The sequence below is a fragment of the Amphiura filiformis genome, chromosome 7 (assembly GCF_039555335.1).
Source record: "Amphiura filiformis chromosome 7, Afil_fr2py, whole genome shotgun sequence".
NCBI classification, from domain to species: Eukaryota; Metazoa; Echinodermata; class Ophiuroidea; order Amphilepidida; family Amphiuridae; genus Amphiura; species Amphiura filiformis.
Window position 1 is genome coordinate 62,814,128 of NC_092634.1, and position 18,202 is coordinate 62,832,329.

The 18,202-nt window shown below is 35.0% G+C and overlaps 1 protein-coding gene across 1 annotated transcript in view; it reads right to left on the reverse strand.

The window, feature by feature from the left end:
* Positions 1-18,202, reverse strand: part of LOC140157449 (uncharacterized) — a 112,689-nt gene that overhangs the window by 19,736 nt on the left and 74,751 nt on the right. The window contains 1 exon segment of the mRNA XM_072180652.1: positions 8,836-8,930. Coding sequence (XP_072036753.1) covers positions 8,836-8,930 — 95 coding nt within the window.

The following is an 18,202-nucleotide window of genomic DNA, read 5'->3' on the forward strand; positions in this document are numbered from 1 at the left end:
CCAATAGCTGCCCCATACAATTTGACCAGTTCTGTATTCTATATTTTACACATACGACTCCTGGCAGCTATTAAAGATAGGCCTTTCTTGCATCAAACCCTCAATATATTACCTGAAATAAGTACATGACTCAACAACATGAGGCAATATATATATATTATAAAGATCTACCTGTTCTCCACATCCTTTCCCAATCCACATTAACCTGAATAGTCTCCTCTCACAGGCACAGTTCATGATACTGTACACCTAAACATGGTAATAAACTTGACCCCTAGATACGAAGGATCTAACCACCATTAGAGTTCACTCTGGAAGTTCAGGTAGAGTTCAGGTACGAGATAATGATATCTTTCCAGTTTAAAAGTGAAATTGTAGTGATTCACATGATCCTGGTTATCACTTTTTCATACAAGGTGCAAAAGCCAAAATGTCACAGTAATTCTAGTGGTAGGGAAGGAGGGTGGAGCAAGGAAGCCATTCCAGTTGAAATACACACACTTTATGCAAGACATGACCTTAATCTTCCAGGGGTGGGAGATTTCAAATGGAGTCACCCATTCAGGTAACCATGGTAACCCCATTTGAAATTCATACCTCAAATCCAAAGTTCTTTCACTTCAAAGTTTTATCAGCCTCATTTTGTCCTATTATTGTTGGATGCAACATTTTTCCCTGTGGACTTGAACATTGTACAATTTTACCAGATGGAAAGCCTGTTAAATCAACAGAGAAGACACTGGAAGATTCTTTCAAACAATATAGAGAAAGTTAAAGATTTGTTCATTATACATGTAAATGTCATGGCACAGTGTTGACGTCTCATGATTGGCTTGAATTTTGTATCATCAAGAATGCCAACAACCTACCAGTGTAAAATTTTCATTTTTTCCCCAAAATTTAGAAAGTACACTTTTTCTTGTAGTTTTCTCCAGACCCTACCATTGAACTCCTCTGGAGTCTGCACACTCAATATTATTCTCCTTTTCTTCATTCCTTCCTTCAATTTTACCATGTTTCATTCTGTTCCTCACAGCCTCTCTACCTGCATGGCATGAGTCATGACCACTTCTCACATGTTTGTACATTTTGAATAACTGTCACACGGTATCCTGTAATGTGTTTTGTAACTTTGTGTCAAATTCATTACTTAAAGTTCAAGTTCATTATTACCCATCTAATCACACTGACATTTGCAACTCGGTGAAATACTTATAGGTGGTTTTAAACCACTTCTCATTCAGAACTGACCGTCCTGCATTTGCACGTCCATCACGACTAGCACGTAGTATATAACCCAATGGACGTTGAACTAGAATTCAGGAACTGGCTTAGAATAACGCTACTGACCATTGGGCCGGAGAAAGGAAACAATTAATTGAGACAGAGAAATAATAGAAAAATTTATATCGTTGTGGCAATGAATAGGGAAGTAACTTTACGGACTGAAGAAAATCTCTCTCCAAGGTTGGTGTCCTAGCCAGCTTTCATTTTCTTTTAACAGTTGACTTTTGTTGCGATTGTTACTAAAGTATGCAAATAATACAATAATAAGGTTATTGTTTTGTGTCTAGAAACCAAACAGAAAACCAAAAGTTATAGAAAAGAGTTTTGAAAGCATTGTTTAAGATGGTAAGTGTATGAGAAGGTCATTTTTAAATTTAATACTGGCTTTGCATGTCGACTATAGTCTTCCACATAAAAACATACCAAGAGCAAACCCAAGAACCACTGAACATAAAATTGGGCTTGTTTGTACTCATTCTAATGCACTTTTCATGCCGATTCCAAATATGGGTATAAAAATTATCAATTTTTAAATTTTTAAAGACAATTTTGAACTTGTCGTCTGCTGTCGACAACTTTGTGCAAAGGGTTAAAGAAACAGGGTCTTTTCTTTTCATTACAATAAATGACCTTTCTGCTGGCAAAGTAAACCATTAGTAATATAAAGAATTTGGACAGAATAAAAGAAAGTTCTTTTATGTCTTAATTTAATTAATCAGCTTAATTAGTAATATCAAATTCATTCTACTTTTCATCATTTTTGGGCTCGATTATTGATGCCGAAGATCTGTCAGTGTGTATTATTAATCATGGACCACATAGAAGATGTGGACTTTCGATAAGACATGAGCACGGCAAAACTTGACAAGTAGTTTTTAAACAATTGCTTTTTAAAAGAAAATGTCTACAGTCCAATTGGAAAAGTGAGGTTTGAAGTTGCACAAACCTTAACTTCAACCAACATATCTTCATCAGGCTTATGGTTGCAAAATCACACCACCGACAAGCTCCAATGTGTACGAGAAAGATTCCGATAAAGCCGTGATATAACCATTATTGTTTACATTGACATTCTTGCACGTTAACAGGAAGAAAGGAAAGAAATGTAAACTTTAGATTTTCGAGATTTGTAGGTCAAAAGTTTGCCCAGACTACCAAAGCAGACGACACTGTTAAAATATCCGCTTTTCTCTGCTACCTATGCCTATTATTGGGCTATTCTGTTTAAAATCCACACACCCCACGTGGTATCCAGGTTGGATTTTACATAATTTGACCTGAAATGGGAAAGTATTGTCTTCAAATTCCAAAAATTTTCCACACCTTTTTCAACTTTCTGTGCATGAAAAAGCCGGATCAGGCGTTATTTTGAATTTGGTTGGAATTCCAAACATTTCCTCAAATGAGGAAGGTGTTTTTCTGATGGAACAGCCCATTGTCGTTTGTGTATGAAAGCACGTTCACCAGCTCAGAAAACTGGTAATGTTTATTTCGAAACTGTTTGGTGATTGATCACGTTTATTCTGGCAGCAGATTCTGCTCAACTGGAATTGGTTGATTTTGGCTCTGAAAGTGTTTTTCTTTATAAAAGCCAGTTTGATTTGGTATCAAGTCAATGAACGGCTTTGTCACTCTCACTGACCACACGTACGTACGATTAGCTACAAACCTGTGTTATTCTTTATAAAACCAGTGAAAGTCATCACATGAAGGAATGGTTTTGTAAGTAAATCTCACCGACTACACATAGCTCAAAAACTGAGTTCCAAACGCATATTGTAAAAGTGTTGTTGCAGTTCGAGTAACACTATAGTTTGTGTAGTTTCTGAGTCCAGACATTTCTAGAACAACTAGTTTTGTTTTACAATGAGAAACTAAATTAAGATAAGTAAAAGATGCAAGTTTTTATTCATTTTATCTAAGTGAGTATTAGTCCCTCAAGATAACCAGGGATATCCTCGATATAATAAATCTAAACAGGCAAACCAAATCTACACGCAAAACCTAAACCTAATTAAACTACACAAGACTAAACTAAACTTAGATTAGACCTCATTATAAACCAAGACATCCAAACTTGGAACCTAAGAAAGGACATTGACCTAGACCTACATCCCAAATATTAAAAACTTCCTTTCTAAAATAACCCAGAATGAGGTAACATATAACATCATTGCCAAGTTTCGCCTGGGCACATCACACAACAACATTACCATATTTAGTAGTGACATTACCATATTTAGTACTGACATTACCATATTTAGTGCTGACATTACCATATTTAGTAGTGACATTACCATATCGCCTGACATAGGCTCCCAACGTCACATCCAAAAACCACTAATTAATCTGGGATTAATAAACTAATCATTGAGATAGATCACTCAAAGACTGTGTTGTAAGGTGACACCCCGCTGAAGATGCACCGGTAATTGATGATAACTATATAGCACAGGAATCGGCCTTTAACATCCGCTATCAAATTTTGTATGTTATTTAAGTCGGAACATTTTAATTTCCATAGATTTGATGGGAACTGAAGACTGATCTTTGTCGCATTTTAAGCTTCCACGGAAGCTGGTGATTATCAGAGGTGGTTGGAGGGATTATTCTAAGAATATAATTTGCAGAAAAGTACACCGGAAATTAACGTCATAAAACAAATAAAAACATAAGTTTTTGGAATTCCCGTTAAAAATGGTTACATCAGATTTTCAATCAACCAGAAGGAAATGGTTCAGACTATCAATAAACCAATGCCTAAATATGGACATTCAATGCCTAAATATGGACATTCAAAACAAACATGATAAACATAGCCCTGCATTTCAACCAGGAGTCAACATACATGTTGTGTGAATTGGGTCCTGTCTTTTACACCCCGACTGTCACGTATCAATACCACATTGTGTAATTAACTAATTAATATGCAATTAAAAAAAATGAACTTGTGACTTGTACTAATTATCATCGGTGTTAAACAAAGAATGAAGCATGGATGATTTTTTTTAATTTGTAATATTAATGAACTTATTATAATACTGTACTTCTGGTTATAAGATTGTTATGTATTGTTGACAATATAATAGTAATTTTTGTGCACATTTTATTTTCACAAATTTGGCCACAAGTGGTCAGTCGCAAGTTTACACTGCTATGAATTATTGTCATATACCTGTAATAACATAGTCACAAAAATACCAACATACGTACAAAAGATCTCCTTAGTCAGAAAAGGCAAAAATATTCCGTGCGCAAAAATTTACCACTTGTACATTGATATTAGTTATTACACCTTGCATTTCAGGGGGCCTCGTCAATTAGTAATTTTTTATTTGCAGACTAAATATTGACATGCTTCTTGATCTTTGCGCTGTGGCTTTTATCTGACAGTGACAGCAATAAAACTGATAAAGCTATGAATACAGGGGGCTTCTTCCTTGGACTGACGCGTCATACTCTAAAATTATGCTTCATAGAACTAGAGCGGTAGAAATCCACAACTTCCAAGTTTCAGGCAATGTTGCGTCAATGTATATGTTGTCAATGTATGTTGTATTATGTTCTTATGTCAATATTGACATATGTTCACTAACATTATTTGTGAATGGAGTGCAAACTCTAAGCTTGTTAAAGTACAGAAATATTAAGTCAAACACTAAACATGTATGAAATAGGCCTACATTGCAAGTTATATTGCAAGTTATATTGCACTTTTTATATCATATTAAGTCACGTCCATTTGCCTATTACTATGCTCCTAATTTAAATAATCAATTTCATTTATGCTGACTTTGATCTGACTGGATCAAATTGTGCAACATTTTCAGTCATCTTTGAAGCAAAAAGGACTTCTCATCTAAAGAAGATGGGTTCTTTTAGATTTAACCAAATTTGTGAGGTAGTTGTATGTATGCAAATTAACTCAGCCTAAATCATATCCCTATTTATTCTCCTTAATTCTATCAAACAATAAACATCTGTGAAAGCCACAACTTTCTATATATTTGATCCCAAAATAGCCACAATAACATCACTGTAACTTCTTCCCAGATCCCAACCTACATGTATGCACTGGTCACAAATGTCTATCTTGTTCTTATAGCGCAACAATGTTGCAGTCAAGACCTTGCATCATTTATCTCAATTAATAATCTCATGTCCTGCAGTCCGAAATCAACTTCAATGGATTGACTTTAAAGCCAGAGTAATCGCTACTCACAAGTTCACACGGAGGTGAAACATTGTATGTTCTTTTGTTGAGTCAGGCTGCTGTGTCTCAGACATGTCAATGCCTTGAAGTTAAAGTATAAGCTTAAAAATAACTTCTACATCGCGTTGCCGCTCCCAATGGGAGGGTCAGGACGGAGTTTTGCATGATAGCCACACACCGGCAAAACTTAGCAGAAAGCCGACCAACAAACTTTGCTGCACCCTTTTAACTTTCATTGACTCCTAAATTATAAATAAAGCATATAATTATAGTATAAGTTGGTATTATATAGCGCAGAATCAAACAGGGCGGTAATGGCCAATTTGCCCCCTTCCCCTGTCTTTTGGATGGCTTTGAGCAACTAAATAAGGGACACACTGCTAGCCATGAGGCATGTGAAACTTCATAACAAAGCACAGCTGAAGAAGCTACAACCCTCTAGATAGATACTGAATACAACTTTTATTTTATGGTACCTGGATTAGGCTGTTCCATTTGAAATCCCCCCTCCCTGTGGAAACTTTGTCTTAAAAGTCTTTCACAGAGGGAGTACGGGTTTCAAATAGAATAGACAATTGTGTGTACAAATTTACATGTACAGCGGAAGTATGGATTTCAAAATAATTAACATGGACCAATTCCATTTGAAAAACATACTCCCTCTGTGGAAGACTTTTCTTAACTCTTCCACAAGGAGTTTTTGTCAGATTTCAAATATAAAATCCCAATTTTGGATCAAGTCTTAGGTCTTGCAAACTAACAAAAAGATGTTTTCATTTCTGATTGATGACCTTCAGAGTACTGAACCTCTGGTACTATACAAAGATGATTCCAACATCATCTATTACCCCCCTGTCATCTGTTATATCATCTTACAGAGGATTATCAAAATTATCAAGAGTCACCATCCATCAGCCATCATTATCTTCATAATTATATCTGATTATGACAGTGAGTTTATGACATGCCCAGAGATGAGATGACAAGATACAAAGGATCTTTAATTATAGTCCCCGTGTAATTGATCCTTCAAGTCGGATCTCATCACCAAATTCTGACCTTTCAAATTCTCACATTGCCATAAGATCGTCACATCTGATATTTTTAACTGATACACCGGTATAATTAAAATCACACCGGCCAGGATGATTCATTTCTCTTCCTATTACCCTTCTTTTAAATCACTTACTATCAGCAAGTATATGACAACTCCTGCTTAACATGTTCGTCAAATCCTCTCACATCAAGTTGGCTTCATCGTAAGACATCAGCATTAACAGCAGTTACCGGCTCAGAATTGATTACTTACAATGTCACAAGCATTAAGTCCAGCATTTACCAGCTCAACCCGATTATTTCCATGTACAAGTTGCATAATTTGTTACAGTCCTACTTCCAAGAACTGGTTACAGAAGACAAGACTACAGACCTATCATCGGATGGATGATTGGCGTCATTGTCTCTGTAATACCGATATGAAATAGACCTGACACATTCTCAGGAAAATCACTTATAGCCTCGTTAGTCCGTCGGCTTTGATCACAGACATCCTAGCACATTAGAAGTAATAGATCCTTTGTTCCAAGTATTAAATCTTAACCGTGATCATTGCTAAAGGCATAGTTTTACCCACGGTACTGTGTCTATATCATCAACTGATGGAGAACCATTCAACTGAATTCAAGTTGGAATCAATTTAGAAAATAAACACGTAGTAATCAGCGAAAAATTACCAGGAATTCGTCCTATGCTATCGTCATGGCATTCATTTCTTTCAAGGTATTGCCCCCAAGCAGCAACCCTGATTTTCAATTGAAGTTTTGGTCCTCTGTTTGCTAAAACGTTCAAGACTTTGAGGGATTTACTGCAGGAAAGTCCTAACTGCAATAGCTGCCGGGTATCATATTCTATACACGTGTGTGATAATACAATGCAGAAATTGTCAAATGTCTATAGGGCAGCTATTGGCTCTAGAGTCTTCTAGCACTCTCCCAAGACTTATACTTGATTATTTGGGATTAAACTTTTTACCCCCACTGAAAGTCCGACTGTCAAAAAGGCATTTCAATTTTAAGAGAAACGGTTTGACTGTCACTTTACACAGTAGGAACCTATTGGATGGAGTAGAGCAGAATGTAAAACATTGCCCATTCCGTTGACCCACGGCTACTACTAAGGGAACAGACCAAAGGATTGATGAAGGGAGAGGGGGATAAAATGCTGATCACAATTCGCCTATGCACTTAAAACATATTAATGTTATTTTGACCTACTTTCGATTTTGTTACAGATGGGGGGAGGGAGGAGACAGCTATGAAGTGAAACTAGTGTCTGCTACATCGATCTTTTCATTTGTTCCCTGAGAAATGAAATAAAGCGTGACGTGATTATGAGCTGTCCATGTTCGTTCCGCAGGCGCGCAGAGTTCAGCTCTCCTAAGGACTTCTGACAGCTTCATCAACCTATCTCAGCATGGAGAACAGCGGGGAAACCGACCAAGCTGATGTGCCTCAAACCAAAGATGGCCTCTAAACGCTTTGCCTATACATGACAACTTATATTGGTTCATTCTGTCAAGCTAAGACCATAAACGAGAAAGCCAGTTTTTCTTCCCAATATGGACGTTACTACTTGATTCAAAATCAGTAGCAGTAAATAATCTATAGCCTATAAGTCAAGATATAACGCTACCTAATACTCAAAATATGATCAAACTTTGTCCCGATATTGGGTACAAGACAATTAAATCAGACTCTACTTCCAAGTTTCCACATAGCTTTCTAGTTCCCACCTAACCTCCGCACTGTTTCCAAGTTTCCACCAAAGCTCCGCAGGTAATGTATTAATATACTTTCTCACCTTACCCCTACCTCCTTGAAACAATAGAATGTCATGGTGAATAACCTTGATGTTGAAATCTTATCTCCGACCAACACCATTTTGTTTGATACTTCACTCCAGTCGTTGCATGCTCCAGTAAGAATTGACAAACAAACATAAAAAGTTTACAAACAAACATCAAGAAAGGAGCCACAAATTTGGAATGTGGAACATAAATGTTTCCATGGTCCAATAAGAATTAACAAACAAGCACAAAAAGTTTACAAACAAACGTGACTGTAAAAGAAGAAAGGAGCAACAGAATTGGAATGTGGAATGATACTTCAATGTAAATCTTTCAACAGTCCAATAAGAATTAACAAACAAACACAAAATGTTTACTAACAAACATGACTATAACTGATGTTTACATACACAAACATGACTATATTAAACTGAAGAACAAAGCAATGGGCTTAAATCCAGTTGAAATACGTGCAGACTCAGACACTTACCCTGGTCTCTCATTCGTTTTCACTTTATTGAGGGCGCTGCGTAGTACGGTGGTTGGCGCTGACCGCCTTCGAGCTGCTGCTGCTGCTTTGAATTTCTGTAGCAAGACAAAACAGGAAAGGAAACATGTTGGTTAGAGAAGTTGTGCAAAACATGTCTTCACAATAATAAGCATCAAATAATACTGGTATCAATAATCAATATATTATGAACCACTTTTTGTTCCCTTTATTATACATATTCACAAATTGCAAACTTCTGAATGAATACCACATACACAATTTTGTTATCATAACTTCAAGGCTGCAAATGAATAACAAGTTAGAAAAATCTGAAAAAATCTTGTCAAATCTGGAAGGTTTTGTAGCAAAAAAAAGTTTCATTTTGATCTTTACAATTTAACATTCTATGCACATTAATCCATCTTTAAATGTTTTATTTTGTCCTTCCAGAATAAAAGAAAAAAAAATCATTCCTGTTCTCTCATTGGTGGTCCCTGGCATCAGCTGCAGGCTAAAATAAAAAGCTGCCTTCTGAAAATTATTGATATCAAATGCATAAAATTACCTACATGTATAATTTTGTAAGCAAGGAATTCTAATATATATCTTTGATGGGTAGTTTTGACAATTCTGCCTACAAAACTTAGGTACCGGATGTACCACAACATTAGAGCTTTATAAACACCCTGTTACTCAAAGAAAACAATCATGTTACTGAAAAGAGAAGAAGGTTTCAGGATTTTCTTAAATATTTCATAAGGCAGCTTTTTATGCACACATCTCCATTTCTATATGAGTACCCATCTTAAGAGTAATCCAGACATCTTGAGATTTCTAACAATTGAATTAATTCAAATAACCTTCACATTTTCAAATGTTTCATTTTGAAAGGCAATCCTCTAAAAATATGCGTCCTTTCTTCTCTCAAGATATTATTAATCCCTTTAATAAATGCTGAGGAGTATAGGGGTTTATTCTAAACTGAATTTTTTAGAGTATCAGATTTTATCGTTTGACCTTCCGCACATTTTTATTTTACACACCAAAATAAACAAAATTGGAAGACAAAACATCAGAATGAAACAAGCTATTTGATTGGCTCAATGTATGATATAGCACTAGTCTTAGTAACCAATCAATATCATTTTTAGATGCTGATAATTTGGTTGGCCAGTAGTTTGGTTTGAATTGATACAAAAAGTTAGCCAGATTCAGATTGGATAAGAATATTCAGACCCAACTTTATTCATAAATTCAGGAATTTCAAGATCTGCAAACATACAGACATATTTTTGTGAGTAGTGTTTGCGCTCAGCATTCATTAAGTTCTTGATAAGCGGCTTTAAAGTAACCAAATCAAACACTTCCGAAATATCTGGTGTGAAATTTTGACTCCAATTTGAGATTGACAAAATGTTGCTATATATTAAAGTGGGAAAGATTGCTCAAATCGAGCACGGCACTCTGACACACTAAATAAAACAATACTTTCAATTTCAAATTTGATATTATTTGGCAAAATATGGATTTTTATTTTTAATATTGAATGAGATATGAAACACTCCAAACTTGATCAACGCCTATACATTTGATATCAAAATACCTTGCCCTTCCACTATGGACCACAAGAGCCTCATCCCAAATGGCATAGTTCAATAACCTCAATTAAATAATCATAGTGCAAAATTTGACCTCAAGTTGCAGAGTATGAGTTTTTGTACCCAAATCTTCAAAGGTAATTCAATGAATGTACAAATGTATTGGGGTTTAAGAACTGTGCCCCTGATAGATGAGCATGTTGTGAATCCTAGTGAGACTATTCCTCTACCTAAGTAATGAAATATTTGGAAGACTCATTAAACAAACAAAATTGAAAAGAAATGATACAAAGCGATTCCACACTTTGAGAAGGGTTAAACAAATACTCATGTCACGGCAACACCCTTCTGAGACTGAAGATCACTTTCACATCATTCTCACACCTTAGCTCTCTTCACGCGGGTGTCGACTGCAGACGACAAGTTTCAAAAATTTTTTTAAAAAATTCAAAAATTTCAGAAATGTAAATTTTCATGGCCATATTTGGAATCAGCATGAAAAATGCATAAAAATGTGTACAAACAAGCCTTAGTATTGGTTCGGTAGTTCTTAAGATCGCTCTTGATATTTTGAGAAAATATTTCAAAACTTCAATTTTTTCCGTTGAAGCGTATGGCTAGCACGGAAGAGCATTAAAGACAACTAATGACCACTGGAGCTGACGAGAAAGGCTGAAAAGTGTGAACTTTGCATGGTGGATGAGTTTAATAACTTCATATTTCGTTTATTATTGTTTAAATTTTGTTTAATATAAGTAGTTTACGTCAGACGCTCTGTTCGTCTCTGCGTTGATGTAAAACTTCCGCATTTTAAGTTGCATCCTGCAGTTACTGGAATTTTGTTTACCTGTTTATATAATAATGCGATAAAGTAGTCGAAATTTGCTAAACTTCTCTCCACAGTAAACTTTTCTTAAGTTATTATTTCACCGGGTTATTTCACCACTCCCCACGTTTATGATACACAGTGTCAAACTGGTATTCTGTAAAACACCGCTGTTAATGTTGACTTTCCAAACAAATAAAAGGTTCACTTAGCTGGCTTCACTTGTTTTGTTGAAAACATCAAAAGAATTGCTCTAATGTATTCCTCAACACAGTGCAACAAGTACATAGACAAATATCTTCAGAATAGACCGTGCAATAATGGAATAATAGAGCAAATGGTTTTAAGTGTAATGTTTTGACTTGGGGTGAATAACAAGAATAATGCACATTTGTACACTTTCTGCAAGGATTTCTTTTTTTAGACACAGGTTTAACAGAAATGTGTTAAAATGTGCTGGGTCAATATTTGAAGATGCATTACTGGTGGTGTACATGAATAAGGAACAATGGGATTGAAAGAGAACAATGGAATTGTACAATAATAGGGAACAAATCGGGTTGGTACAATTTGTGACCCTACTTCTCATACCCGACTTTTCATACCCCACTTGACCCGACTTTTTTTCGTTACAATAAATCTGTTTAAATATTTCAATGAATACTAAATAAAGTGTAAATGAAGTCTACCGAATTGACATGGCTAAATCAGTGTGAATAGAAAAAAATCATATTTTCAAAGATATTGTGTATAAATCTCGCTCTTCCTCGTTCGCTGCCATAATCTCCAAAACAGTCGTTTGTAAGCTGTCGCATTAAGGTGGTATTTGAGGCATTTTGGAAGTGCTCTATGCATGTTAAAAATAATAGACTAAATGAGTAGGGCAAAGAACACTGATCAATACGCCTTACGTTTTAAGCTAATCAGACATAATATGGTTTTTATAATACACACAATTATATCTTTGCATTGTATTATTTTTTATCAATAATCAATGAACCAATATGACTCGAAATTAATATTCAATAACATTTTTATTTAATAGAATACTTGTTTCAAACTTGGTCAAAGTGTTCCTAATGACTTCCAGATAATTAATTAGTTAGCTGCTCTACTTTGCATAATTAATTTTTCTATTCAAAAGCTGACAGGGTAGTATTTGCACTTATTGAGAACATTTTGATAAGATTGTTGGTTAAAAGTGATAATCACGTGACCGTACACCGAATGAGCCGTAAATGTCCTCAATTGTATTCTGAGTTACAGTGTAAAATGGGCATGAAGGTCGTATTCATAGGTACCTCAATTTGGTGCTACGTACCTCATTTAATGAGATACACGTAGCACCAAATTGAAATACCTATGAATATGACCTTCATGCCCATTTTACACTGTAACTCAGAATACAATTGAGGACATTTACGGCTCATTCGTATAAACGGTCACATATACCTAATTAAAATGAACATATCTAATCAAAATGAAATAGTTACGGGATCAAAATATGGATTCTATTCAGAAACGTGAATAGTGTGAAATTAGAGTGAATGCTTCCCTTAGTTTCTGTTGACTATTTAGAAGCCGACGGGCAACTATTAAAGTTTAAGCTACTTAGAATATTTCAGGTGGTGGCGCATTGCATTCTCTAAATTCAGTAAATTTTCATCGTCAACCGTGTAATTGAATGGGATTATTTTGAAATTTTAAAACGCTTGAAATATCACAAACAAATAGGCCTATCTTGATAAATAATATAAATACAAGCTAAAACCGTTGTTCGATCACGGGTTCGATAATGAACCCCGCAAAACTAACCGAGTAAGTTGGAAAATGTCATACAGCCGGGCGGTTTCAAAAGTTGCCGGCTCGATCATGTCATCCGCCGCCTGGAATAGTATTTGCACTTGAATGAAAACATTCTGTTGAATGCCAATAATGAGTCTCCCTCATGTTTCTACCCCGGGTTTCTACTTTTCATGTTACTCTGGTTATTCGTTAACGAAAGTATTTACACCTAAATGATAACATTCTTTTATTTTGAATGCCAATAATGTACCTCCCCATGCATTGTGCTTCGAATTTTTATGTCGCTCTGGTTATTAAAAGTACTTTAGTGTCCGTCTTACTGAGATGTGGCGACCACACTATTAACTCAAAATCAAAATGAAAATAAAATCTTCCGAAAGTAATAAAATATCTATTATAAAGAGTATAATATTAATAAAAAAAGTTAGGCCTAAAACGAATTAGACGTAGTCAAACAAATCAAACTCAAATAATTTATTTTTAAATTACATACCTAAAAATTTTCTGAAAGTCACAAACGGTTTTGTCTCAGACATTTATTAATTTCTAGAATATGCCTCAAATACCACCTTAAGATCTACGCATGACGACATCATAAACTTATTTTTATTGTCATTGCATGCAGTAGGCCTATTTAACTATTTTACTGCTAGCAACATTTGGCATTTATTTAATATTGACTTCAACGTATACAGCTGTATAGGGCTATCACCACACCAGGTTCAACCAAGTTTATAGCAGATAAGGGGAAACCACTCAGTTATTGACTTTTCTCCTGGTAATTGGTCAATAAGCAAACACTCATGGTGTGCTCATGGTCTGAGCAAATAAGTCCGGTGATTTGTATTGCACAGGGCTCAAAACTCATCAATGCTAATTATATCTCAATATCGCTGAACGAGGCTTTGAAATTTAAGATAAAAAATGCTTGAAAATGCTGGGTTTTTTAATCGATAATAAAGGAAATGTGTATGGCATTTGTTAAATATTTGATTACCTACTGAATACACTGCGAATATCCCACAAATAAGTCGGGTCAGGTGGGGTATGAAAAGTGGGGTATGAGAAGTAGGGTCACAAATTGTACCAACCCGAACAAATCACCCAAAAGTGCATTTTTTGAAAAATAAAGATAAATGTGATAAAGTTAACACTTTATTACATATAACATTTCCATTGTTGAAGCGAGATTCTACAATGTATATTAGTGACAAATAAAAAGTGTACAGTAATTTGCTAATTATTGGTAAACATTGTATTTTTTGAAAATAAAGATAAATGTGATAAAGTTAATAAACACTTTGTGACATAAAACATTACCATTGTTGAGGTGAGAGTTTATTTTAGTGAAAAGGGTACAGTAATTTGCTATTATTGGTAAACATTGCATTTGTTGAAAATTAAGATCAATGTGATAATTCTAATTAACACTTTCTGAGACCATTTCCATTGAGGTGAGAGTTTATTTTAGTTCAAATAAAAGGTGTACAGTGATTTGCTAATTATTGGTAAACATCAAACAGTGTTATTACCACAATTCCATAATAATACAAATGCTGTACAACAAAAGCAGTATTGTTCAACTTTGAGACAAAACAATATATTGTTCTGTAACATGGCAGTTTAATCATTTTATTAGAACTTGTGGTCTATTAATAACCTACATGCAGTAATTTAAATAATAACAAAACAAAATCATATCAAAAGTTTATGACGAAATGTGCCCAAATGCCAAGATTTTCTACCAATGAATTTCACTGGTTCCAATCTTTCCTTTATATCTCTATTTGTCCATATTGCTCGGAGCTTGATAGAAGCCTGGAATAGACAGGGTTGTCAAAAAATTGCAGCCCAATTTCCACGTCAAATCATCATAAGTTACCCAATTTTCTCTTAAAAACATGAAAACTAAAGAAATTCGGTGGAGCCAAAGTCCAAAAGTCACCCAATATTTTTCTCAACCACTGGTTTCTACAGCCATTGGGACAGGATTCAGGAAACAAACAGTCAAAATAATAACATGGAAAATCTTCATAAGCAGACTACCAAATCACCAGATAATCATGTAATTAAGTAATCCTGAGGAGCTATAAAGGCCTATATTGTAGAAGTAGAAAAATTGCTGGAAAAAAATCTTTCCAGAATCTGAATGTTTTGATAATCATGTTCACTAATGCATCACAAACCCTGATAAGAATACCAAGAAGTATCGCATCACAAGAGCACCCAGTCTCATGATGACATAGATCCTGTGTGCACCTAATCCACATGTAATGATTTTCCCAATACCTAACACATTGATTCCCCATAACATATAGATCAATCATAAGCCATTAGTTCCATGAATAGAATTTCCTAATAATCTTTGATGATTATAAACTGTTATATGATTATAGATGGATAGATGTGTGCTATGGTAGCACATTATTGGTATGATCAAGTATAATGATAATAAGGGATCTAATCCCGAGAATCGAGATCTAACATTGATGTTCTTTTTGCAACAACCATTAGTACTTTCCAACTTGCGGATAAAAGCATTATTGATGCAATCATGGACAGTTGATGAAAATATCTCACTTGGAAATGATTTAGTTCAAGAGTTCAGTAGTAAAGGAAGCCTGGCATCCTTACTAATTTACTAGCTAAGTCATGAGGATGCTCGTTTGGCTATTAAAAAAAACCCACAAATTTTGAAATTCACCTGCAATTAATTGGGTTGTTAAAGACATTTTTTATGCTTCACAAATGAAAACCTCTAGTATAGCAAAATCTGCTTCAGATTAGGATATAACACACACAGATAATTGTAAGTTTCTGCGAGATGTATCATTTCTTATCTAAAATCATCAACAAAAAAAATCCTCCAAAACCCTTCAATACAACCACCTTGAACCAAAAGTTATCGCTATTTCTACTAACTCAGCCTGTTCTGAATGTCAAGGCCCACAGTGCATGAAGGGCCGGAAAGTGCCTGCTTTAGGGCCAGGCAGGCTAAGTACACCTGTAATTCTTATCTTTTCCTTTATATTTCGGAGCAATACAAGGTCCAAACACAATTGGTTCAGGGCGGCCGAATATGGGCTGCAGGCTGCCTTTTAAAATGTTAAGAACTGCTGAATTAAAAGTCATCCAAGTTACTAAAGCAAAGTTGTTAATCATTCACCTGCATTCACCTGTATAAGGCTGTATTCACCTGTTGGTCAGGCTCTGTCTGGAAATAAGGCTGATGCCCTGTAAATAATGCCCACCAATTTCAATATTCACTGCATAAAAACTTTCGCCATTGATTAAAAAACTTTATTGGAGACTTGATGCCAGAGACATCCAACTCCATATATCCATCCACTGTTGTCACAAGTGAAACTCTCTGAATCATGATACATGCAAAGATCCTAAAATTAAGATCTACATTTTACACACCATGCACACAGCTCAGAGCAAACGGTGACTGTGCTCTACACAAATATTACAGTTTACAAGCAAAACTATAGGCCTAGGCTTATCAATCCCATAAAATTTCATACCACCAAACTACATATTATTTTCTACAGACAAGCCTATACCCCATCCCCAGTTTTTAACTTACCTTCCTGGGATGCATGCCTACAAATGAAAGGTTTGCTAAGCCATGCTAAGTGTAAAATCAGAATAATTCACCAATACACAGTCCACATCACAGGATCCTAGATCCACAATGCCAAACACTCAAATGATATGTCTCATTCAAATATACACATTTACACAACACTTCTATAAATGTTTCCCACAGCACAGTGTCCAACTTGAAATCACAGTGGTATAAACTACAATGCCGTTCTTTCTACAACTGCCTACGTAATCCAGTCTCTCCTTGGAACAGTTTTCAACGAAATAATCCCTCTATAGCATACAAGAGTGCATCAGGGCATTAGTCCGTATTTACTCTGCCTCTAGGCAAAGCTGCTACTGATCTCCTGCAATAGTGGGTAAGCAGTTCCTTGCCGTTAGCACGAGAATCCATAAAATATCAATATTCCCAACTGAGCATGACAAATATGAAGAATGAAATTCTAATCTATATTATTGGCTATAAAAATAAAATTGTTCTATTACAACAACTTTAAGGGCGTACTACACCCATATATTGGTTTGATTGGTCTAAAAAAATATTTTTTCATTTATAGCGAGGCGATATATGCACGGATCATGTGAAATAAAAAAAATAATAAAAATAAAATAAAAAGGTGTTTTTAAACCATTGTATAGTAAGTCATTTTAGCCCTATATATTTTTTTGTTTACCGTATCCTGGTAACTCAGATGCGTGTTTCATAACAAACCATAATTTATTCTTTTCAACATGTTCAAGTAGGGTACATGAATAGAATACATTAAATCCTTTGTTATACTCTCTATAGAAAATCTAGTGGTGCTTGCAAAATATATAACACTGAATAAATTAAATAAACACTTACACAATAGATGCATAGTCATTAGTCAATTTGATATTGATGTTGTTATTGATGTGTTGTTAGGAGAAGAAAAGGCTATTAGGTCACCGTATGTCAGGTTATAGGTCAATTGGTTCAGGTCAAATTTAAGCATCAATTTTGAATACACATGTGAGAGTCTGTGATACAAAATGTATCATAATGAGGAATAATTTTGATATTCTGTCTTTAATTGGATATATATCGAGAGAAGTGCAAGGTGGATATACTAATATACCTTGGGATGTAAATGGTGAGTACAATTTAGAATGCCTAGTTGAGATGGATTTCACAAATAAATATAAAATAGTTACCAAAATCACAAAAGCTAAGCTTACGGAAAACTACCCAATATGGTGGTATAGGTGACAAGAAATACAATTTTTTCAACATTGCTGTAGTATGGTTGTGGTAACCTGTTACCTATGGCTTAATTAAGTTTCAGTGAAATAATGTCGCAAGTTAAAAATACAAAATATAGCTCAACATTGAAAATAGAAGCATTTTAACCAGTTCCTTTTTGATAGTTGTGGAGCACCAAGTTCATGAAGTCATAAAAGAAATCAGGAACCACTTATTCCCATTTTACATATCAACTTTATTTCCCTAACGTGTTAGCAACACATATCCAAAATTTTAACGAAATCCGTTGATATTAAGCTTTCC